This window comes from Anoplopoma fimbria, chromosome 19 (genome assembly GCF_027596085.1).
Source record: "Anoplopoma fimbria isolate UVic2021 breed Golden Eagle Sablefish chromosome 19, Afim_UVic_2022, whole genome shotgun sequence".
Lineage (NCBI taxonomy): Eukaryota > Metazoa > Chordata > Actinopteri > Perciformes > Anoplopomatidae > Anoplopoma > Anoplopoma fimbria.
This window is the reverse complement of record NC_072467.1, coordinates 7,658,675-7,683,855: the sequence shown is the minus strand read 5'-3', so window position 1 is coordinate 7,683,855 and position 25,181 is coordinate 7,658,675. Positions and strand designations below refer to the sequence as shown.

Here is a 25,181-nt window from a genome sequence, read left to right as displayed (position 1 = left end):
TAGAACTACAGAGAAGTGGATGAGAAGAGCAGGTACAGGACCATTATCGAAGACAAAGAGGGCAATTAGTGAGACTCCCGATCCGATTCAACAGTGGCCTGTTAACGTCCGCGGTGGTCACAGGCGAGGCTCGGTAGGCTTGGGCTACAGTATGTTATGTTTGTTATGTACCACAGTCAGGGATGAGGAACAGAACTGTGTCGGGGGAGCCAATTATCATTTTTGGCAGGAGTTGTTTATGAAACCATTCTCATCCCCCGATGACAATCTGTAGCAGATGTTTCATAGATGCAAGACTCACACGGCCTCAGGCTTGTTATCCATCAAAGTTCACTGAACAAGTCAGTCGATCTATAATCACATGTTTAGCTATCCTTATGGCATGGCTTTATCGGTCCATCGCTTTAGTCCTGACTGGAAAATCTCTACAAGTATTGGATGGATCGGCATGAATTTTGGAACCGACATTTTAATCTGAGATTTAATCTGTAGACTATGTTGATTTCCTGACTTTGAAAGTTTTCATTTATCCAGTGAAATATCTAAACATCTACCAATTGAATTGGCAACTTTTTTGTACAGACATTGTGATACCCTGATTTTTCATTTAACGGTGCTTTTCGGCAAGCATTTCTGCTGCCTCTCAACTGCTCACAACATGGCGGCGGCTGAGCTGTCATCTCGCAGCTAATGGTGCAAACAGTGCTAACAGTGCAAGCAATGACAACATTGCTGTCAGAGCTAACAGTGTTTACCTAGGGGGGGAACCAAAGGGTGGGCGCTACGCTTCCACAACAACGCTGAGTGCAGAGTGTCGGCCTTTAGCCAGAGAGACTCACATGCACTGAAATGCATGCACGTCCAGCCCAGCTATGTAAACATAGCACAGAGAAGTTCTGATAACAACGCACACAGAGGGGGAGCGACTTCATTCTCTGCTCAGGTTAACATTACTCCACTATATCTTTACGTAGCAAAAAGTTGTTTGTTTCTATATTAATGGTCATAAATAGAACCCTTAAAACTATCATCTTTTCAAGATAATGCCATTCTCATCTGCCTCAGCTGTATTTAATGTTTTGTACCAATTACCAAATATTAGCATGGTAACACGCCAAACTAATTAATTCCAAGAGGTTTTCAATTTATGCAACTTTAAACTTTATCTTGGCTTAATAAAGCAGTCCACTTGATACACTAAAACATAAACCATTAGCTGCTCTACCACACACCTAATTAAACCCTTGCCCCTCTGCCATCAACACTAGATGAGTGGTCGGAGGTAGTGGCCAGTTCAGGTCAGATTCCTCTGTTTTTACATGTGCCATGTGCAAGCTCCCAGAGTGAGCGTTTGCATGCCACGCAGAAGTCCTCTGTCTATTAATAGCCGCAAGGGATGGAGTCAGGGGCAATCTGGATGGCGGGTAAATTTAGACCCTCCCCCCTGGATGTTCCGTTGATGTCATAGGCCTGACCTCTGACCCAGGAGCCTGGCTGCCACAAGCCCATGTGAACTTGAATTTCAGGGGTCCGAATTCAAGCATGCAGGAACACATGCAAACATTTATTCATCTAGTAGAGTACATGTATATGCACACAAATGCAACCCAGGAAACAATTGGGGCAAATAGCTGTATAAATATGTCATCAAAATAGTACTTCTTATAATATGACAACTGACACATTAACTGAAATTTTCAAACTAGGTGGTGCGCAGAAAGAAGGACAGTTTGTTTCCTGCAAGAATCAAAGTAAAAACAGTATCATCCGTCTCCTTCTATCCTGAAAGTTTGCCATTAAAACGCCTCAAAGTCACACACAATTACACGCTGATTTCAAGAGATTTTTTTAAATCAACTGCAGTCAGAGTGGGCAGATTAGGTAGAGAGCTCACACAGGTTCCCACAGCCTTATCCAATGTCCCTGCCCCTGCCAGAGTTATGTGATGGATTGGGGTTTGGGGGGGCTGACATACATAAACGGGGACGGGGGCAACTGATCTTAAAGGTATGTCAGCCGACACTCGGCACTGGGATATCTTTTGCACAGCACAGCGGAAGAGACCTTAACCTACAAACATAACAACATTGTTCAAGCCATGATTCTTCTTGTCTTATTATTGGGTCTGATAAAGTTGTTGTTGGATACCAATAGAGCCATGACTGCGTTACAGTTAGAACTGTGTTGAGATAAATGGATAGGGACACTGGATTAAAATGAGTCAACATGATGAACACGAAGACCTAAGAGTCGAGCAATGGTTTGTAATTTACATCAATACATTGACTCAGCACATCTAGAGTCAAACAGTAGCCCATCCATACTATGCTGACAGTATAACTCCAGTCACAAAGGATGTTGACAATCCAAACGCAAATGTATGCCGCCTTCGACCAATCAGACCATTCCCAGCTAGCCTTGAGGCACTCATAAACAACATGCCTGCCTGTGTGGCTCACTCCCCATGAGCCACACAGTAAATGAAACCTCACAAAGTCTATAATGTTGATATAAATATTGATCACAACACTCCCTGAAGATTCTTGAATTGCTTTACATTTAGTTTTTTGTTGTATGTGATTCTCCTAAAGCACAAGCAATTACATACAACATATTTGATTCTCAGTGTAGTTTGGCTAAACTATTGCTGCAAATTATGTCAAGACTGTGTCACTTGCAACATGTTGAGACGCTGATTTCTGTTATTTAAGGCTGTTAACAAACCATAAATATTTGCATAACATATCCTGAAATTGTGATAACACTGTAAAACAATTTTTTGTGAGATTAAAATGATATAGTAAAAGCAAATTAAAGTAATCTAAAATGAAATAATTGAATACTAAGTTATGGTTATAGATACATGGTCATGGTGAGTAGAGAGTACTGGCCGTGGAGCTTCAGCGGGGTAGTTTGCTGAATGACAGGTGGTTCATCACACTGTCAACCTAGCAGAACTGTCAAAGTAAACTGTCTCAAAGCCATTTTAACCTCAACATGCAAACCAAATCTTCATAACCAACTAAATTCTCTAATTCTTGGGACTAGTAAAACAATTAATAAACACTGGAAATGTTTTATTTACCTCTTGGCCAGTTTGATCAATAAGCCCTTAGATGTAGCCAATTCATTTAAACACACACATGGCATGAGGACTTCGCTTAGACTTAACTTTTCCAATGTTAAGATACTTGTGATTTCGAAATCAGTTTCAGACCTTCACTCTTTGCTCACCATTAAAATATGAAACACCACATGATCAAATTTGGATAAGGGCAAGGCAAATGACGCCCTGCCCGTCTACCAAATCACTGGATGTCAAGTCTCCTCAGTCTTTACGCACGGAGAGTTTGCAAGCACGCATGGGGATCCCTCCCTTTCAGGCTGTCCGTGGCCTCCTCGCCCCGGCGGGCAGTTCCAAGGCTCAGCCAAACCCTCCTGATCCCCCACTTCCCTCTCTCTACCTTTCCTCTGAAGAAACAACCCGGCGTTACGTCAGAAAGTGCAGGGCAAGCAAGACAGCGTCTTAGGAGCTATTCGTAGGCACTGCTGCCAAACCCGGCTTGGGGCTGCTCACGAGCTCACTGCAGCCAATGCAACTTGCAAAATGCAACTCTTTTAAAACAGCAGCAGTATGTGGTAAGTCACTTATTCATTCATACTGTTTTATTTCCTCGCTTGGATTTTTTTTTTTTTCTCACAGCTTTCTTCACATGGCAGGTCACTGTTGCAGGCACAATTGCGCAAAAACAACAACAGTGTAAGCGGTGTAAAGATAAAGAGTAGGCTTGGTTTACACTGTAGCCTCACTGAAAACACCATGACATGATGAAGCAACAGACATTTTTGACGCACAGAGATTTCTGCAGATTTTTTTGTGTTTGATTCTTTGTTGATCTCAAAGACAACATGCCCCACGCTCGAAATAGGAACCCCAGCCCCATCCCAGAGGTAACATGGGACACCGGATTGAAGGAGATGAACGAGACCTGGAAAGGAGCTATTGCCTGTCTCGGGGTGGCCGTCTTCTTTGTCATGACCATCGGGATCATATATTGGCAGGTGGTGGACCAGCCCAACAAGAACTGGATCCTTAGGGGGACTTTTAGCGGACTGATCTGGGAGAGAAGAACCCACTCGCTGGTCATACAGACCCTAACGGAGGACAAGACCTATGTGGAGATAGACGTCGGGAACGTGGGGAACCCCGACGTCGAGGTTCCCTTCGTGAGGAACCTGTGCTGGCTGAATAAGACGGAGTTCTGCTATACGTGGGACTCGGTGGCCGAGGTTAAGATCTCGCTGGAGGTGGATGAGGAGACGGAGACGGAGTGCTACAGTATGACTTGGACGCCGGTTCACTGTCATGTGGAGCTGAAGGTAGGGTTTCTCTAAATCGCACTAAACACGGTCAGTCTTAATCAAATGCCATTTTACGCACAATGCTATGTGCAAAAAAAAGCAGTTTTGCACTTGGAGCTTTCATGCCTCAAATGACTGTTTACTCAGTATCCATTGTCTTGTGACCGTGCATGATTGTCTTCATATTAATGCACAAAACATATATTTGCAGAAGGCCCTTGTTCACTTTTAAAAAAAAACATGATATCAGGCTTTTTGCCCCTCATATAAATCAGTTACACATTTTACATAAATGTCCCTGATTTCAGCCACTACCGAATTGTTCATTTTTAAATCACTAGAGACTACATTCAAATGAAATCAAATAACCGTCTAAAAAGCAGACGGTGTTTAATCTAAATTCATAAATATGTTGGCTCATTTTTGATTCAAATGAATAAATAAGCCTGCAATGATGTAAGGTCAATTTCATTTTTGTTGGATTTGTAGAAATTACATTTCTGAAGAAACTACGACATCCTATTAAATTATTCAAAATAAAATACAATCACGACGCTTGATTGACTCATTTGATCTGACATGTCCTTCTCCTCTTTATAGCCCTCGATTGAACGGAACTGAGTGGACATTCGTGTTAAATCTGCTTCGTCACAGTTGTTATGCTTTTTTTCACATGCACAGTACTTACTGTACTTTCCCCCGCAGCTTAATTAGCAAATGCATTTAACTATTGGGTTGTTTGGGGAGGTTAATCTGTCCCCACTGGAACATTCCTCTCCATAACTCCCTGTCATGTGGCGCGACTGCTCACAGAAAATCTTTCCAAACTAAAGACGCCTTTATTTATTTTTTTCAATTTCCCAAATCCTGCCCGGCGCTTCTCAGGTGACCAGTTGGCACCTGTTTTGAAGCTCCTTAGCAGAGCCCATATTTGCTGATTGTGAAATAAATGAGCTGCCGGTTTGCGCATTTGTCCCCCATGCGTAAAGGCGCTCTGAGGAAGGGCACGTTTTCATCCTTCAATCCCTCCTGGGGACATTTTTCCTAAATTATCCAAGACATCAGACCCTGGAAACACAATACAGTGAAATTCACCTTATATCCACTCATAAATGGAATTTATGGTAATTATTTATTAAGTCTGCTTAAAGCATTTGCATTATCTTTTTAAACAAATTAAACCTGCACTATCTTCTATCATCTTTTTAAATTTTCAACCCTCCCACACATTTCTTTTATCCAGTCAGCATTCATTTGATATGTTTAGTTGCTGTCTTCATGATTTGAAAAGTTTCTTTTTCACACAGTTTTTTTGTTTTTGTGCATCCTTTCAGGACTGCTTCTCCATGACCAACGTGTCCTGGTACGGCGGCGCCAGTGTCCGGGGTCAGACATGGCCGATCAACAATCAGAACGCCACCACGCAGCCCTTCATTGTGAGCGATCTTAAGGACAATCCCTCTGGTTTTGGCTCTGCCCTTGAACGCTACTTCCTGGGCTCTTCAGGTGAGAGGTCCATGTCGGAACGAATCATTTGCATCAGCTGAGATTTACTGCTGGTGGAGGCTATGTCATTAGCAGTAAGTTCCTCTTCACACCTTGGTCTGTTACAATAAGAAAGACCTTTTTTAAATCTGTCAGATGACACATTGTCAGCTGTTATTCCACACTTGCCATTGGTGCAGGGTTAGCACAAGGGCTTTGGAAATCTGACCCCTCATCAGCGGGTGTACGATGTGTGGCGTGAATCCCAGGGCGTGAGGGAAGCCCTGTGGATTCTGTAGTGTTTTCTTACCACCCCCCTCATGGACGTGTTTGTTTGTGTTTGAGCTGAGAAAAATTGTCCGACCCCCTCTAGAAAGAGCATCCCCAAAAAACACACACCACTGACCGGACAGGACGTCCATCCCGCTAAAAGAATGCAACACGATACTATCTGTGGCATCTCACTTTATTAATTTAGAGATTAGACTACAAAGGGAGACAAACCACCTTCAGCATCTTAAATTAACTCTTAGGGATACCGGGGTAATTGCCTTTTGTTTTTATTAAAGGGGCAGGTTGGATGATGGCCCTGCTGACTCTTATAACGCATCAGGTTATTTTGAGGGTGTTAGATTTTATCCTGGGGGCGGTAGGGGGCAGGGACCACTGTTGGATGTGAATGGTTAATGTGACTGATGAGGAACGTGTGGTGTGTGTGTACATGTGTGTTGGTTGGTAGCGGGTATAGCGTTACTGTAACCTCTAGGGACTTTGCTATCAAGTTGTGTTTGTGTTGAGTTTGCTTACTGAGCTTCTTCATCTTGAATGATTTCAGATGAAAAGAAAACTATTTTTTTTACAATCAGACATTTTCAAATCTCGTGTTACAGACATGCACATTGCAACATGTTATTTTTTAAGGAATCCTGTGCATGTTTGTACGTGTGTGTGCAAAGTGTAGCTACCAAGTTAAAGTGCCAAACAGCGATCAGGGCAAATGGGTGAGACATCAGCCAATGAGGTGACAAAAAACAATCGCCTATTATCACTTTGTTGATTGTTTGCAGCAGTCTCACGCACACATACATTCACATACTGACAGAAACAAATGCAAACATGCACACGCACGTGCACCCATACACATTTGGGGATGTTATGTAACACAGTGGCAGGATTAACAAGAGAGTCACATGACTTAAATCCCTTTTCCACCTTGTGAGAGGACGGCAGTAATGACCAGGACCCTATAACCCTTTGTTTCTCCGTTTAGCTTTGAACAGAGAAAAAAAAAAAACACAGATGAGGTGGGATCCCGATGAGAACAACTGTTTGAACGTTGCCAAGTAACCACTCACAGACACACACTGAACATAACCCCAAATCGAGAAACTGATGCTCAGCAATGACAGCGATGCCTATGGGATCATTAAAGGTTTATTTAACATGATATCTTGCTTTAAAGGTCAAGGATGTTTTTGTTTACTTCTTAGATTTACATAATGTGCCTCATGAGAATTGTTTTTCACAACTGAAGACGTATTGCAATTTTTACTTGGCTGCTTTCCTGTTCCTTGGATCAGTGAAAATGACTATTGATAAATCTTCTTAATTCATTTGGACTGTCCTTCTTCTCTCATGCATGCAGCTTATGAGTTAAATGTATTTAAGAGATCAACAATGTAGACTGTTGTGCCTCAGATTTAGCTAACGTGTCAAGAACATTTCATCACCCAAACTAAGGGTTTAACCATCAGACTTGTGTTGCGGTTACAAAAGTGCTATTTATTTTTAACTGCAGTGACATAAACTTGGTATCTTGGTGTGATTCACTATAAGCCCCTGTGGGAGGATAAGCACAATATATCTACTGCTGTACAATCCAATGATGTTACTTTGATGTAACATTAAGACCGACACCAAAACATACTTGTGCTGCTTGGGCACCTTTCATAGTCCGACAAATAGTTTTTATATACTGCATGTTTCATTTTCATTTTGTAGAACAAGAATACAAAACACAGTTTCAGTTGTCTGATAATTACTGGCATCCACAACAGTTTGTATCCTGTATGGGGATTGATTGAGCCCCTCATTTCAGGTGTAGTTACATGGTCTATTTACAGTCTCTTTTTTGTGTTATGCGCATTGAAATATCACACATCAGATCCGCTGGTTACCTTGAATTCATCATTGATGAAATCCTGTATACGCAGCTCCAGCCTCCTGCAAAATAACCACACGTATCTGTGCTCGTGTGCACATCGGACTGGTTTGACCACCATTACCTCTCCTTACCTTCATCTGTAAACATCAGAATGTCAGTGTGCAACATCTGCACTTGCCATCCTCTTTTTTCCAACAGCTCTGACAAAAGTAATAACTGCAGCATCTCATTTTAAACTGCAATATGCGACAAATAGCATGATGTGGTAGAGTCATAACTGTGTTATTGTTGTGGGACAGGAAACAATTACAGCAGCTTTTGTGGAGAAAAACAATCCACCGTTATGTGAAGATAGTAAACAGGGTCATTATGGGAAACTGTGGGTTTATGCAACTGTGTGAAGGCTTAATCAGATTATTGACTTTTTCCTAGTTTTGGCAGTGAAACTTTATTATTATTTTTGCATGTTAGCCGACCAAATCTAATTGAATGCAGAGTAAAAATCACTTACAGCACGTTAAATAAAGAAAACGTCCAAAACTATTCTTTTTTTTTTTAATGAAGACTGAATGTAATTTAAAAAAAACATTTGTATTTCATTGACACACAGTGACTGTACACAAAAGTGTATTAAACTTAAAACATTCACTGTATACATTTATGTGAGTTTACACTTCTCATTCAATCATATCTCATCTTCTTTCAATCAAATGAGAGAAGCTGGATTGACCATGTTTGACACTAACAAAGCCAATTTTCATTTATGATCATAATTTCGCCCCATTTCTAAATGAGTTGCAGGTGTGCGGCTTCAGTTTCTATTGGATGAAAAGAGAACTGTGGTATGTTTGTTTTGCTCAAAACAGATTCATGAAAGGCAGCACTCCAGTGGTAATAAAAGAGTCACCACATGTCTTAATCATTTTAGTGAAAGGCATATATTATCAATGGACTGACAAATCTGTGTTTCGGCATAAATCTTAATGATGCCGCCTTATTTTTTAAATCTGCACTGTGAAAAACAAACAGCATTTTACTGCAATATTAACAGCTGTGTAACCCCACTGACACTGCTGTGTGTGTGTATGCGTGCGTGCGTGCATGTGTGTGTGCGCGTGCGTGTGTGCGTGTGTGTGTGTGTGTGCATGGGACCTGTCTTCACTGACTCTAGTTAGGCATTGGAGCACATTATGAATGTGGTGGGCAACATGGAGCTGTGACTGACTAAGCTTAGGGGACTCCTGGGGACGGTTAAAGATCAAGACAAACGGACTGAAACATAGAGCCACAGAGCAACAGAATGAATGCATACTCTACTGTAATAGTTTATATTAAACCGAATTAAGAAAAGAGAGCAAAAAGTAGCAAAATAAAGAAGAAGTAGCAATGTAAAGCGGAGAGTCAAGGGGTAAAGATATATGCAGCTGTGCGGTGGAGTGACATTTGAGATTGTTGCCAACTGGAGGAACTTGTCATAGCCCCACCTGTCTTTATCCATACAAAAACAACTGGTCTACTAAGAACAGATTAGATATCACTGAAGCTACATCCTGCATTAAAAATATAAGAGGGGACTAAGTTGCCCCAAAGCTTTGGGGGCTTATACATCCATTTACTCAACTGGAGGTCTTAAGGATACAATGTACAAGAGGTTTCAGTGAGCAAATGTAAGCAGAAAAAGTATAGATATATGGTAGGTAGCTATACTTTGGGGAAAAAAAGAGTGCACTTGGTCAAATCACATGACAGTAACCAGGTGCTGCCTGTTGGCTGTAGACACACTCAAAGTTTATTTTGTTACTTCATGTAGTTACCTTCATTACTGCTCTAAAGTGTCCATATAGGGTCAGGTCAGTATTTGAAATAAAAAAGATATTTGAATAATTTAATTTACATATACAAATATTAACAATGAAATTTATTTCAGTTATCTTATTCATTAAATCATAGCTAGTCTATTTGTAACCCTTTAATTTGAATTCAGTAAGTCTAAATACATAAATAAAAATGAACGTTTTTGTTGTTTATTATCGTACTATATATTTATATATTTAGTGTCAAGTTGAGCTTTAGTTCTGGCTACTTTATTACTATTTTATCACACACAAACACACACACACACACACACACACACACACACACACACACACACACACACACACACACACACACACACACAGATATGATCGTTGTAATTTGAATGCTTATATTCTGTTCTGTATCATCCTATTTGGGTATTAGCAAACTTTTTTTTGTTGCTTTTTTTACCCCAAAATCTATTTTCATATTTGAAGGTAAAAAATATGTGAGTGGAACATTCCTCTTATTCCTTTAATATGGGAGTTATTCATACTCAGAGGGCCCCATTCACATGCAGATACAGTTACTGTATGTTTACATCAGACAAATACCTTTTCTCTCATCAAAGTTTCCACAACTCATCATTACAAATAAGGGCTTGGAGAGATACTTTTTGTTTTCACAGCAGGCTGTATGATAAATGAGAGTGTGATAGCTCTAACTTAGACATCACCTAGCTTTTTTTAGTTTCCAATAAAAGTAATTTATCTACTGTCTCTTCATATCTGCTTTTTCCATGCTGGCCTTCATGAAGTGAGCATCAGAGATTAAAATCAAATATAATTTCTGCCAGACATTAAGATAATAGACCACCTCCTACACACACATGCACAAGTCCATATGTGGATGTGGATACACATTTCCACTTTCTTCCTCTCTCTTTATGTTTCTGGTGTCTCCATTGATCATTTTAGAATCATTTTTATTTCTCCCCTTCGTATCACTATCTCCAAACCGCTTTTCCTTTATTTCTATCTCTGACTCAGTCTTTCCGTTCAGGATCCAAAGAAATGAAACTTTACTTTTCCTGCTCAAATGTTGTTCTGTCTCTCTCAGAAGGAACCGGCCGACCACAACACACAGATATCCCTAACAGTTATGTAACCGTCATGTAGTTCTTTTTTTTCCTTTCAGATAGTGGTACTTAATCAGCTTTATTTGATGCAGCAGAACCTTATAACAACAAGGATGAGAGCAATAAGTAAAAGCGCATTTCCATTTTGGTGCGTATCGGTGAGCAATAGGGAAGGAAGCAAGATAACCACAGAAAATGTGACTATTACACAATATCCACAGAAATGATGTCCTAAAAAAGCAATAATTTCAGCTGTTACTTTATATTTTTTGCATGGTAAGTTAAGTGGACCTTGAGTCAAATTTCCTAGCAGTTTCTCTTTTAGGCTGTTTGAATGCACATAGCTGATGCGTGGTGGACTACATCCGACACTTCCTCCTAAAATCTAATTGAGGCGACTCACTTAAGCAATTAAGTACCAAATAAAAACTGACAACACAGGTGAAGTCAAAGCTTGTTGTCTTCTGTTGTTTTTCTCATGGTTGAGTATTTCCTTAGCATTTTCCTTTTATTCTTTTCTTTATTCCAACCTAAGATCACTGAGTCACAGGTATATTATTATTATTATTATATTCCTTTATTGATCCCCATGGGGGAAATTCGGGTGTTGCAGCAGCTCAACTACACAGAAACAGATAATAAATACACATATTATACAATAAAATAAAAATAGAATAAAATAAAAAATAAGAATACAAATAAAAAATGTACAGTATATCCACATGGGGGGGGGGGGGGGGGCTGGTCAGCATGATGACAGACTGTGGTCTCCGCTGTTGTTGTACAGTCTGATGGCAGTGGGCACAAATGAGCGTCTGAAGCGCTCAGTCCTGCTCTTTGGCAGAATCAGCCGATGGCTGAAAGAGCTGCCCAGCTGCCACAGTTCCTCATGGAGAGGGTGAGAGGGATTGTCCAGGATGGCTCTGAGTTTGGCCTTCATCCTCCTCTCACCCACTGACTCCAGACTGTCCAGCTCCAGACCCACCACAGAGCTGGCTTTCCTCACCAGCTTGTTGAGCTTGTTGGCATCTCCAGTCCTGATGCCACCACCCCAGCACACCACAGCAAAGAAGAGGGCGCTGGCTACCACAGACTGGTAGAATGCCTTGAGCAGTTTATTGCACACATTGAAGGACCTCAGCCTCCTCAGGAAGAACAGCCTGCTCTGTCCTTTCCTGTATAGGGCGTCAGTGTTGTGTGTCCAGTCCAGTTTATTGTTTATCTGCACCCCAAGGTACTTGTAGGACTCAACCCTCTCCACTTCCCCTCCCTGAATGAAAACAGGGACAGGGGGGCTTCTGTTCCTCTGGTAGTCCACCACAAGCTCCTTGGTCTTGCTGATGTTGAGCTTCAGGTGGTTGTTGCTGCACCATGTGATGAAGCTCTCAATCAGTCCTCTGTACTCCTCCTCGTTGTCCCTGGTGATACATCCAACAATGGAGGAGTCATCGGAAAACTTTTGGAGGTGGCAGGAACCAGAGTTGAAGCGGAAGTCCGAGGTGTAGAGAGTGAAGAGGAACGGTGCCAGTACAGTTCCTTGGGGTGCGCGGGTGTTGCTGATCACAGACTCAGAGACACAGCCATCCACCCTGACGTACTGTGGCCGGCCTGTGAGGTAGTCAGTGATCCAGGAAGTGGTGTCGGGGTGCAGGTTCATCTCCAGCAGCTTCTCTCTCAGTAGGGAGGGCTGGATGGTGTTGAAAGCACTGGAGAAGTCAAAGAACATGACTCTCACAGTGCTTCCCAGCTTCTCCAGGTGAGAGAGGGCCTTGTGTGTCAGGTAGATGATGGAGTCCTCCACCCCGATGTGTGGCAGATAGGCGAACTGTAGTGGGTCCAGGAAAGCTGTAAGCTGGGTCCTCAGGTGCCACAGAACCAGTCTCTCCAGGGTCTTCATGACATGTGATGTCAGGGCCACAGGTCTGTAGTCATTAAGACCGCTGGGACGACTCTTCTTCGGCACCGGGACAATGCAGGACGTCTTCCAGATTGTGGGCACCTTCTTCAACCTCAGGGAGAGATTGAAGAGGTGCCTGAGAGGAGCTGCCAGCTGTCCAGCACACACTTTCAGCAACCTAGGGCTGATGTCATCAGGTCCACTGGCTTTGCTTATCTGAAGCCTGGAGAGCTGATGCTGTACCTGGATGGTGGTGAAGGTGGGGCTGGGTGGTGAGGGGGTTTGAAGGGAGCTGTGAGCTCCTGGCCGTGGGTGAACAGTTGTAGGGGGGGATGGGGGGAGTGATGGGCTGTCCTGGTCCACATCTGTGGAGATGTTGGTCTGAAGAGGGCTAGTGGGTGAGTCGGGGGCATCCTCTGGTCCTAACAGTCTGCTGAGAGAGGGGGAGGTGGCAGAGGTGTAGATGGGAGGGGGAGCAGAGACCCCAGCAGAGGTGTGAATGGGGGGAGAGGTGTTAGGTGGAGACAGAAATAAATTCTCAAAAAAATCCAGCGTGCATGTAGAAGGAAAACGAGCTGCCCATGTGTTACTCAACAGGTCACCAGAAGGTCCCTGGGCAGCTGCCCCGGAACCTTGACTCTTTCAGGACGAGCAAGAGGTGAAACACTTTAACAATGACTCACTTAGCCAATTCAAGCTTTGTGAAAAGCAAGCTGTCATCTCCTGTACGAGAGGCCTACTGCATAAATGAAAATCATCCCGCAGTATTTTCCACTGTCAAACTCCTAACAAGCAAGAGACAGCAGAGAGACTTTTTTATCCACTGATGTAATTACAGTATGTATCAGCTTGTTAAAAAACGTCTACATAAACACAACACATGATCAGTCTGTGGTTGCTTAAGTCAGCTCTGTTTACTTTGTTAAATACCTCTTTACCAATTTGGTTTAAAAAATTTTAAATTAAAATAAACCAAAATCTAGTAATGAAGAAGAACTGAACTACTTTAACAGGACGCTTACTTCACCAGCTGAGACTTAAGTAAATGAAAAGAAATACTTAGTACAACATCAAAGTATTCAAATGTGAGATATTTTTATCGGATCTAATTTTACATTTCTTCTTGTTATATTTGTGCAGAACACAGCGTCTCACACTTGAAACAATAAAACTGATTGATGATAGGAATTGAAGCAGAGAAAGTCTCTTTAGTGTTTCATTATTTTTTCAATAAGTGGAATTGGAAATTTACTACCATGGCAAGATCCCAGTTTTGTGGCCATCAATTTCTTGAGGTTGGGCACAGAAACTAAGTTTCCATTGTTAAGAAAAGGCATGCCTAAACACACACACACACACACACACACACACACACACACACACACACACACACACACACACACACACACACACACACTTGCACGCGCACACACATAGTTAGCGTTTGAATGCACCTTTTTATAACCCCAGTCAGGTCAGTAAATGTGCACAGGTGTCATAAATAACAGTATAAATATGACAGGTAAAAGAGTGTAGCCCATCTGGCCCACAGCAGCAGGGAGTCAGGCGGCAGCGTTTTCCACCCGGACCAGTCACTCTCTGAGGGCTTAGACGCCACATTAAAACCTTCCTGATCCATCAGAAGGTGCATGGGGTCACCTCCGCACCACCTCCAAACCGGCTGAGCCAGAGGAAGTGCTGAACCTTTATGGTCCTATAAGTCCTGCTCTGTTTTTCTTGGAAGGCTACAGTTTCCCATTAAATTATGTGCGTGTGAGAACCTACGTACATGTGTGAAGAGGCGACCCAAGGTTGCTTGATTTGTGTGTTCGTTCAACAGCTGTAAAAATTGAGGCATGTGTGTGTCAAATCCTTCAAATCTGTTCAATAAACTTTCATTCTATTTACCTTTGGGTATCTGCTGCTTTGAAGGTGAGCAGATACGGTTGGTCAGGCATATAATTTGGCTTTTGAGAGCTAGTGGAAAATATTTCGGGGGAAGCTTAGAGTGTTTAAGGAATTGTTCTAAAAATAGGATCCTTCCCCTCGCTTCTCCTTTAACTCCTGTGCACCCCACATTGGTTGTAACTCAAGGCTTCAAACCTGCTTCACTTTCTTTAAATAACACTTATTGATTCCTGCTCCTGTATGGTACATGCATCTTGAGATAGTGTTCGGTCAAAGATGTTTGTCTGTGTTGTACAGAGCACTGAACTTTGACGTTAGAAATTCATTTTCTATCAGAAGTTCCTCCCATATTGAAAATGCATGCCGGTACATGTAAAGTGCCTTGAGTAGAACTGTATAAACACAAGAGACAGGATTTAGTATATTTACCATGCTAAACTGCATGTTTAGTCAAAGATGGAATGAAAGGTACAGCTGTTTTGGACCAGATCGTCTCATTTCCTTGTTCCCTGCATTGTCATTTCCCATAAAAAATTAAATATGACTCAAAAAGTCATGCTTGCAAACTTAAACTCCACTTTCCACCCCGTGTGCACTTTTGTAAAACGCACTGTTTGCTGCCTGCTGTATCTGCACATCATTCTACGATGCTGCTCGGTGTCTGGTGTACTCTGGTCGCCTCTATTTCCACTGCCTGCATTCCACTTCCATCCTTCCATAAAGCTATAACATTTTCACCACTGACTCATTTTCTACTAGTACATTAGTACATTATTGACATACACAATTTCACGACACCTTTAGTTTATTAAAAACAGCAGTTTTATCCCCTGCTGTTTGAATATGAAACTGTGTTTTCAGCAAAAATCTACATTTATCTGCCATTATGAATCTATAACAAGCAGTTGGGAGGTGACCTAATACCTTGTGAGGGGCAGCTGAGGAGTTACCAGTATCTCTTTGACATTATCCGTTGCACACACGTGATAATTACCCTATGGTTGAAGGCTCTTCACTAGGCTTTATGCAGCACTTTAATACTGATCTCTGAAACTGTTAACCCGATTATGGACCGGTACATGAGTGTGCTGCCTGCTCCTGGTCCCTGCCTGCAGGAAAACAGTGAGTCCATTGAAACTAGAGAGGGCGGCTGAAGAGAGCCAAGCTCTCAGACCCGGTTCTCAGACTGTTAGCCTGCATTGAAAACAGGTCTTGCACACTAATCTGTTCATTGATCAGCTCCCAAATCCCAGTGTGGCTACTTGGAGCAAATTGTTCAGCAGATTGTGCAGAGCGAGGCAAAGCCGAGGGTCAGAGTCTGGGTTGGAGGCTCTGATCGATACTGGCCTCGGTTCTGCTGACCCGAGGTGGGATGGAACCAGAGTGGAGCAGAGCGAGGACGAGAGGAAGGTGGTTAAAGCTGGGAGGGAGAAGGTGGGAGTCACGACGGGTGAAAAGTGGTGAGGATAGGGGGTAGGGGTAACCTGAGAGGGACAGGGCATTCCTTGCAGGGCAGCTACATCTGCAGACCCAATTATCTGCTTCGCATAATCTCATAATTTTACACAGCCTCTGGAAGGCTGCATATACATTCAGAATAGAGAAAATGCTGGTGAACACACTGAGGGTGAATAAGAGATATGCTCAGGAGTAAAACCCTGAAGGTAAACAAAGTATTTGTCTTCAATGTGACTTTGGATATATATCCCAGCCGTCTCTAGTTGGTGTACAGTGTAACCTACCTACATAAAAGTTGCCAGCAGTCCCGGTGTAAACTCATCTAACCGCATACTGCTATATCTCATTCTAGGGAGTGTTTTTCTCACCACTGAGTGGAGCAATATCAGCTGACACAGTTCACACTCTACCTCCCCATACTCCATCAGTAACACTCGCCCTCGTCTCAGTATCATTATGTCATATAAGAGGAATCTGCAATGGACCGTCTCATGCTTACCCTGCTTTTGATTGCTTTACATCAAGGCCCAACTGATTTATGTTTAAAGGGAGACATTATATCATCCGATTCTCTGAGACAACAATTCATGAAATTCCAACAAACTAACATCCTCTGCCCTCTCCTGTCTGCTTCCCAACCACACAGGTGTTGCAGTGCTTGTGTCTCCTGATATTCCCCTGCAGCTGGGGTTGGACAGCAGACAGCAGTTCTGCCTGCAGTCGCTGCCCAGTATGGAGCGTCTCCCTCTGCAGTACACCGTGTGTGTGGCCCACAATGTGAAAGCTGCTCACCAGGAAGCAGTGCAACAAATCTCCCAACACAGCAGGGAGCTGCCCAACATGAATACACTGTGGTTAGTTCAATTTAGATTTAAAATTAGCGGTGATTTCCTTGTCAGACGGGGAACGTCTGTTTTGCGCTATTTGCAATAAATCAAACAGTGGTGCATCTGTGGGTCCAGTGAGTACTGACTGAAATTCTGTGGGTATTTAAGGAGTCATAAACTATAATCCATCCAGGTTCCTGAGATCAGCAGGGTTTGATGATCCCTGTGTGTGTGCTATAGGCTGCCTTTCTGGAAGCTGCTCACCAACGTGGATTCAGGGCCGAAGGTGGAGAGGGAGCTGAGGACCTTCTCTAATCGTCTGAGGAGACACCAGCTAGGGGAGGGAGTCATCAGCCTCAATGAACATTCCACCACCCTCCTCTCCGACATGGTACATGCTCATCACTGTGCCTCACCGTACCGTCTGCATACCACCAGCCTCAAAGTCTTTAGCAGACCTGCTCTGGATGCACAAAAAAAGTTAAACCTCAAAGAGGCAGAGCCAAAGAATCATAGTTTTATGTTAAATGGATGCAGAGTGAAGATGGCAGTCATGTAGCTAATAACACAAAGCTTAATGTTCATCCTAGCACATGAAAAAGAGGTTGTGACTATGTAGCATCCCATCTTCGACTTTCTTTAAATGTGTGTCTTTAAATGGCATTTTTCATTAAATCAAAAGAACTGTGTCTCTCCCTAAGTTATATCCTGTTAGTTATGCCCAATTTCAATAGTATATTAAAACTCGAAAAGGAAGGAAAAAGGAAAGGAAGGAAGGTATCATTTCGGGGGGCCTTTCACATTATATTTTGAGACCAAATTGTTTCTTCTGTATTCAGATTTGTTAATTATCTGTCACTTTGAAGAACAGTATTTCCTTGGATTTGCTCATTTTAATTTATACATGTACCTAAAGAGGAGCTGTTTTCCCCCCCAAAAAATTGTATCTGCAAATATTTAATGTTTAACCTTCTGTTATACCCTGGGAACCTCTTTAGTATTGGTATACACAGGAAGATGTACAATACAGTAGCTGGTAGACGTGTTCTTTTATTCATCCTCTCTTCATTCAGCCGTGTAGCTGTAGATTCCTGTAATCCTCCTCTTCAGTCTGGGCTGTGAGGCTGCTACAGGTTTATCACCGGTCAGCAGCTCAAAACACGTCAAGGAAAAAGATGAAAGAGTTTTCTTAAGTGGATCTCCAGAGCGCTGGAGACCGGCAGGGAGCAAATGAGGGAGGACGGGTTCACAGAAATGTCACAACGTAGAAAAAGAGAATGTTTGGGCTTTATGCCTTCATGTTGAAAAATGTGTTTCCCAGACCACACTACCTGCAGGCCACTTTTTGAGTTATGCCATAAACCTTAATGTGATATATCATGCTCATGTTATATGTTTCAGGTATTTTAAACCTCATGGTTTAGTCCATATCTGGTAAAAAAAATTGTAGGTGGTTACTTAAAAAGTCCTTGAAAGTTGTTGGGAACAGCCTGCTAACAAGACCAGCAGGAACACTGTCAAGTGGATCTGAGTTAATGTCCAGTGATATTCCATTACAAAACAAATATAGCCAAGAGAGGACAAACAGAGACTCTCCTGGCTGATCTCAGGTTGCTCTGAGTGTGGTAACCGCTGAATGGCAAAGAATTGGGTGTGTTGAGGTTAGAAGGGATGTCTGCCAAGACTAACTTGAGTAAGTGATCCTGACACTAGCTTGATGCTGCAGCAACAGACGAGGAGGTGGAGGAGTTTCATCCCAACTGTTCATTGTTTATTATGCTAACAGTACGTTCCTATTACCAGTTCAAAAGGTGTGAAAGGGTTAAAAAGAGGGGGTGGAAATGGGAGGAATAACACATGTCAGTTGATGGAGGTCATTTGGTGAACAAGAGTTTCCCTTACCCACAATCTCATGTGTTCTGGTACATCAAAGATATCAGGCCAGTTTTTTGGTCACCCAGTTCCCCTCCATAAAAGCCATATAGAATCAGTGCTGCATGGAAACTCATGGAACTTGTAGTCCGTGAAATGTGAGGCTCTACAGAGGTGTAACAGGCAACAATGATCCTCTGTAAAACTTTTTTTTTTTAAACTAGGCTTCTCTTTCACTCCAGTTTTACAAGCGTTCATAAATTATCAGTCACACTGTAACCATTTTTTTTCCAGTTTCCATATTAGTTTGGAATTGCAAGGAGTGGAACATTTGGGTTATTAATAAGTTTGCCTTTGCATTTTTTAAAGTTATTACCAAGACACTAAATAATGCAGCTTTTTGCAGACAAATAAAGACCAGATGCTAGCTTATGTTTTGGTCTTTTTTTTTTTCATTTTTATGTAGAATTCAATTTCAGTTAAGAAGCAGAAAAAAAATGAAAGATCAGAAAGAAAAGCTTTCCAAGAACTTACATAATAAGTGCTAATCTACCCATTCTTCCCACAGCTGGTTAACCTCCTGGGGTCAATCTTTGTGTTCTTAAAAGGTTTTGTTCCATAGTTATGTAACCTGAAATCTCTGTTTGACTTTACCCTGTAAATTCCAAAGGATCATAATATATGTTAAATTGTTCTGACAGAGGTCATATAGTTTACAAAGCACTGTGCCGCATCAGTGAGCCAAGTTTAAAGCTAGTGTTCTTAATACAAAGATATTTGTCATAAACATTTTAACTATTACATTAGTGTAGCATATTGTATTATAATTAGTTATATGCAACATAAGCAATTATTGATAGAATCACTGTTAAGTGATGCTGGTATTAAACTTCCTCACTAAAGCAAAGTTTAATATTTTATGATCAGTGTATCTCTCTGTCTCTCTTCAGGACCATGAATACCTCAACAGCAGGAAAAGGGGGATGTCCAAGAGACTGACCAGGGACCTCCCACTTGTCAAGCTTCTTAACATTTCCATCACCCTGTCCCCTTTCCTGGGCGTGGACACCACGCAGTTCCATACCTCCCTCATGGACGGCACTGAGGACTACTGGCTCAGTCTCCCCTCAGCCCCTCAGGGACAGCTGGTGAGACCTGAGTGGTGTTCAAAGTCCTCTGCATGTTAGCTTTTACCCAGGGTTTTCTTGTGGTAAAAAGTTGCCTTCCTACATATGAAAGTCAATTTCCTCTGCATTGTGATTGGTCCAATCACAAGAAACGTATTCCACATCTAAAAAACTTAAACTTAAAAAAGCCTTTTTCCAAAGTAGTTGCTTTCCATCTGCCCTGCAGCCGTTCTCCATTCACTAGTTGCAGTTTGATAAAAAGCAGAGCAGAGTGAACATGGACTAATCCAGAAAATCTATCATTGCAACAGCAGAAGCACTCTGGTTAATAATCAATGACCTAAATAGAAAAACATAGTTGTGTATAATGAACTCTACTTCTGTCCTTGAGATCCCTGTGATGAGTCAGTGGCGAGGAAAGTTCTGTGTAAAGCTGAACATCACCAACCCAGGAGCGGTGAGCTGGTTCCTGGACCGGGTGGGAGCCCTGCAGATCCATCTGGGGATGGAGTATGTCATGCTGGAGGGGGGCGAAGGGAATCTATTTGAGGAGCAAGCCCTGAGGCCGCCGCAGACTCTCGCCGGAGACAAGTACATCAGCCTGCTGGCCGACCTGGCCACAAGGATAGGAGACTCCACCATAGTGACGGCAGGGACACGGTAACGCCCTCAAGCATCTTATCTTGTTTGTATGCTCCATCGACGGTTATTTTTTTACACAATACCAACTGCCACTGTTTATAGAGAGGGATGATTAACATTTTTTAAATTGCGTCTGATAATTATGGTGCTGTTTGTGTCTCAGGTCGAACCACAAGCCTCTGTTTGTGAGGATGACCCCCATGCAGTCCGACTGGAGCCCGATGGGCCTGAAGGGCATCATTCCCTCCCTGCTGCACCACACTCTGCTGGGATACAACTTCCTCATTCCTGATGCAGTAGGTAATACCACAGCCTATGGGTCAACTTTCTCACCTCTAATAGTACATTATTGGACTTATGTTTCATGAAAACAAAAAAAACAAGACAAAGATAGCATCTGATCTTCTTGGTATTGACACAAAAATAAGGTTAATTGCTGTATCATTCAAAATTCCTGCATTCTCTGTCAGAAAACTGTTTACTTTGAAGAAGTGTAAGTGCTACAGACAGATAAGATGACCTGAGAGAGTTGCATTCAGACTGTCATGAAACATGTTAATTTTAGATTCTTGCAACTTTCCCACTCAACCACTATCTTCCTTTATCAATGTATCAATTAATAAATTCTTATTGTCGTGTAAGGCCAGCCTACGTTGGCTTAAAAATCACCCCAATTAATACAAGACAGATACAGAATGCTACATAAACATTTTAAATGAATACTGCAAAGACTCGTGATTGGACTGGGTCCGTTCCGGGGTCTGCTGGTGTTGACTGCCAGCAGATAAAATCATTAAGTGTGATATGTAAATACTCTAATCTGAAGTCTTCAGATCCGGTAGCTGCCAGTCGCTCTCATAAAGATTTTTGAAAGGTTACATTATTCCATTTTTTAGGTTTGGTTTCTACTAGAACACAAGCTTTAATGTTAAAAAAAATATATGTTTCTCATACTGTGTCTGAATATACCTGTATTCACCCTCTGTCTGAAACGTTCTGTTTTAGGGCAGGTTCTTTAAGCCCCCCTCCCAAAAAGCCAAGTCTGCTTGAATTGGCTTGCAAGAAAATTATGGTACACCTTTAAAAAGGTAGTTCTCAAGCCGTAAGTGAATATACTCAGTCTTACTTAGATACCAGTCATTCAGAGTGTTGTCTAGTGTAATTACTCACTCGTAAGGTTTATGCTCTTTCCTCATTGCAAAGACTAAAATATCTGTTCAAGTTGGTGGAAACAATACTAACATGTGGTTTGTCCAGTCTTTTCCTAAGCTTCTCTTTGTGCATTACTAAAGAAAAATTTGGACTTCCCACTTCTTGCAAATCACCCACCTCATACTAGGATTTTAAAAGTGAATACAGGATCAATTGTTAAAACCAAAGGAAACCTAATTTTTCTCTGCCTCTCCCCTCAGGTGGCTCTCTGTCTGAAGACCTGGTCACAGATGAGGAGTTGTTCATTCGTTGGCTGGAGATCACAGCTTTTCTCCCTGTTATCAGCTTCCACACGCCACCCTGGGTCTGCGGAGAGGACCGGGTATAAAACTAGAATTCTATTTTGAAAAACTACAACCAAAAACACATTACACAGCAGTTATAGCCCCTCGTGTAGCCGATCCAACCCAGCAACTCTTTCCTCTTGACTGCACTTTGGCCCACCCCGCAGCCCCAGGCTGAGGCGCTGTCATTACATCAGCCTCATCCACATTAGATATGATTACAATAGCAATAACAAAATAGGTGCGCATTCTTTTCCCGACTTAATAAATAAAGATTTGCAGTGGAGAGATAAAGTCAAGAGATGTGGGAATGCTGGATTATCCTTCAGCCTTGCAGAGTGGTTAAGATTGCTTATAAAGAGAGGCGAGAGAGGGATAGTTTATTGACCCAGCAGCCTCTCCTCTGTTTCGAGGGTCAGTGCGGAGAAGTTCCCACCGGTGTGTTTGCAGAGAAGCATGAGGACTGCTGGGACCTGGTCTATCAAAACTCAGACCTGGCAGCAGAAGAGACAGGACTAAACCCTGTCCTTCTCCGCTGGAAATCAGGAATGAACTGTTCACCGTGCATGGCAAGAAAACACATCATAGCATCTCAGAGAGTCCGGTGACAGATATGGGTGACTTTTATTGGCTCAGGTTCACGAACATCAAGAGGATTCAGTCTATTTTTCCCGCTCCCCTGCCCTTGCCTTCTTTCCTCAATAGGAGCGACTGCCAGGCTCCCTCCCAACATCACCTGTGGTTAAGAGTCCATCTGGTCTGAATTACAATCACTCCTCGAGATTTATGGCTCACTCTCACTCTCAAGAGCCGGAATGATAATGAATTTGAGGACAAGTCTTGGAAAAATACTTTATTGTGGCAATTAAGATTTCCATGAGTAATTGACAAGTGTGACGGAGTGGGAGTGATTGAATGCTTTTTTTTCCTCTTAGGAGAGGACGGAGGCAGCAAAATATATTGGTTGTGACTTGTGTTGCGTGACAAAGATAAAAATAGGACTTTTGGACAGCAAGACATTTGACAGCAGCAATGTTTTTCATTTTGGTCTCTTGCGTTGCCCTTCAATTCACAAACTTGGATAAAGTGAGACTGAAAGAAATTTTAGAGGAGACTAGACTGCTGCATTGAAAATGATGAATGAGTCTTTTAGTTCTAAATGGGTGAGGTCTAAATTTGATGCACCTTTATTTCCAGAATGTGTGATACTTCAGTCATAGACAGGTCACAGCAGCGACCGCATCGGAGTCAAATAGCAATGAAACCTCAAACCCACACACAGGCAACACACAACTTCTCAATTAGAGAAAGATCCACTCAAACCCAAATGTACGCAATCCCAACTCATAAAAATATTTTTTATATATGTGGTCAAGTTTTGTTTTTGTCATGGGACACTGACGAGGATGTGACCCTTCCAGGAATGCTGAAGTAGTTTAGACAGAGAGAGACAGGAGAAAGACTTGGACAGTGTTAAACCACTAAGTCAACAGTGAGCTGCTCTTAAATTCTGTCTGCATGTCTGGGTGTAGAGATGGCACAAATGGCTTTAGCAGAGCGCATTGTCAACATTATTCTTGTCCTGAATCCTCCAGGCAGATGATTTAGCTAGGGAAAGGGATTTTCTTTTGTTTCAGTTCGTTGCTATAGATTTCTTTAGAATATATTTGACTGAATAGTTATAAAAAACACAAGTGGTTCTGAGTGAAAATAAGGCTCTCCAACAGGGCATGCAAAGACTCTAAATAGATGTCTTCCTGAGCGAACTTTGGCCTCCTAATTATGAAAATGCATGATTATACAAAAATACTTTTACTGTAATCCTCATTATGTTATTTCTGCTCTTTCCATTGGTTTCCCATAGGTGCTAAACCTGACACGGGCCTACATAGCAAAGCACCAGAGTGATGTGGTCCCACTGATAGAAAAGTATGCAGAGGAGTGGCAGACGACGGGATACCCCATCTACCGGCCGATGTGGTGGCTCAGTCCCAGTGACCCAATGACTTTCACCATTGATGACCAGTTCCTCATCGGAGACGAGGTGACTTAATGATGCTCTAATGGGAAGGAATCGAGTTACAATGTACTTGGCATCCGTCTTGTTAATTACGTGCACAATCTGCCTGACATCTGAATGTGTTTTTACCAAGCTGCTGATGTGTTTCCAGGTCCTGGTGGCACCGGTGTTGGAGAAGGGGGCAGTGCAGAGGGATATTTATTTACCTGATGGGGGCTTCCAGTGGCAGGACAGCCGGAATGCTCAGGTGTTTGATGGGGGGACGTTCCTACAGGACTACCCTGTGCCATTGGAGGATGTGGCTGTCTTCTTACGGAGAAGCTGAGTCCCATGACTTATCCTGTTACTGTTTTGAATCAAATTCTTTTTTTTTTTTTTTAATTACTCGTGCTGTTCTCAACTTGCACTTTTCCACTAAAGACCATTGACCCTGTCTCAAGGCTTGAGATGATATGTAGAAAGATTTTTTTTTATACTTGCACTTTATAGTTCAAGACGATTTGTTTTTTTCCCTCTGTGAACATTTTATTCTTCCTTTTTTTTTTTTTTTTTTTTTTTTTTTTTTTTTTTTTTTTTTTTAAATATGATCGGTTTTACCTCTTGGCTGATTTGTTTCCGGACTTTTTTTTTTTTATCTGTTCTGTTTTTTTTTGTATGTAAGTTCCGGAGAAATCTCTGCGTTTACATACTGCATTTCTACAGTCTTTAAATTTTGAATCGCTGCTGGCTCTCTTGATAAGGAGGAACAAAGCAAGCCCCTTGTTGCTTACAAAGAATCTCTCAAGAAGACCAAATGAAGATAACGAAGGAAAGACGGAAAAAAGGCTTGTTGGGAGGAAATTAGCTCACAGAAAGCTTTGTACCATAACTGACGCACCGTGGTACCGTATGTTTTGCTCACTCGTCAGAGAGGCTTTTACTTGAACTTATAAGGCCAACGGGCTTATTTTCTTTCTGAATGTACCTCAAATTATGGATTTTCACTTCT

At 42.1% G+C, this 25,181-nt stretch overlaps 1 protein-coding gene across 1 annotated transcript; it reads left to right on the top strand.

The window, feature by feature from the left end:
* The first annotated feature begins 3,909 nt into the window (after positions 1–3,909).
* On the top strand, positions 3,910–24,518 carry si:ch211-236l14.4 (SITS-binding protein). Its single transcript, XM_054620758.1, has 10 exons — positions 3,910–4,380; positions 5,697–5,868; positions 16,856–17,063; positions 17,277–17,427; positions 19,859–20,056; positions 20,427–20,695; positions 20,841–20,977; positions 22,090–22,211; positions 24,038–24,217; positions 24,345–24,518. Exons 1-10 carry the CDS (start codon positions 3,910–3,912, stop codon positions 24,516–24,518), a joined length of 2,082 nt encoding a protein of 693 aa, XP_054476733.1.
* The last annotated feature ends 663 nt before the right edge of the window (positions 24,519–25,181 follow it).

What these genes read in the sequence shown, in the direction of transcription:
- si:ch211-236l14.4 (XM_054620758.1), top strand. Translation starts at nt 3,910, where the DNA reads ATGCCCCACGCTCGAAATAGGAACCCCAGCCCCATCCCAGAGGTAACA. An exon ending in CAGCCCCTCAGGGACAGCTG is followed by an intron (nt 20,057 to 20,426) that starts GTGAGACCTGAG and finishes TCTGTCCTTGAG; the next exon opens with ATCCCTGTGATGAGTCAGTG. An exon ending in ATAGTGACGGCAGGGACACG is followed by an intron (nt 20,696 to 20,840) that starts GTAACGCCCTCA and finishes TTTGTGTCTCAG; the next exon opens with GTCGAACCACAAGCCTCTGT.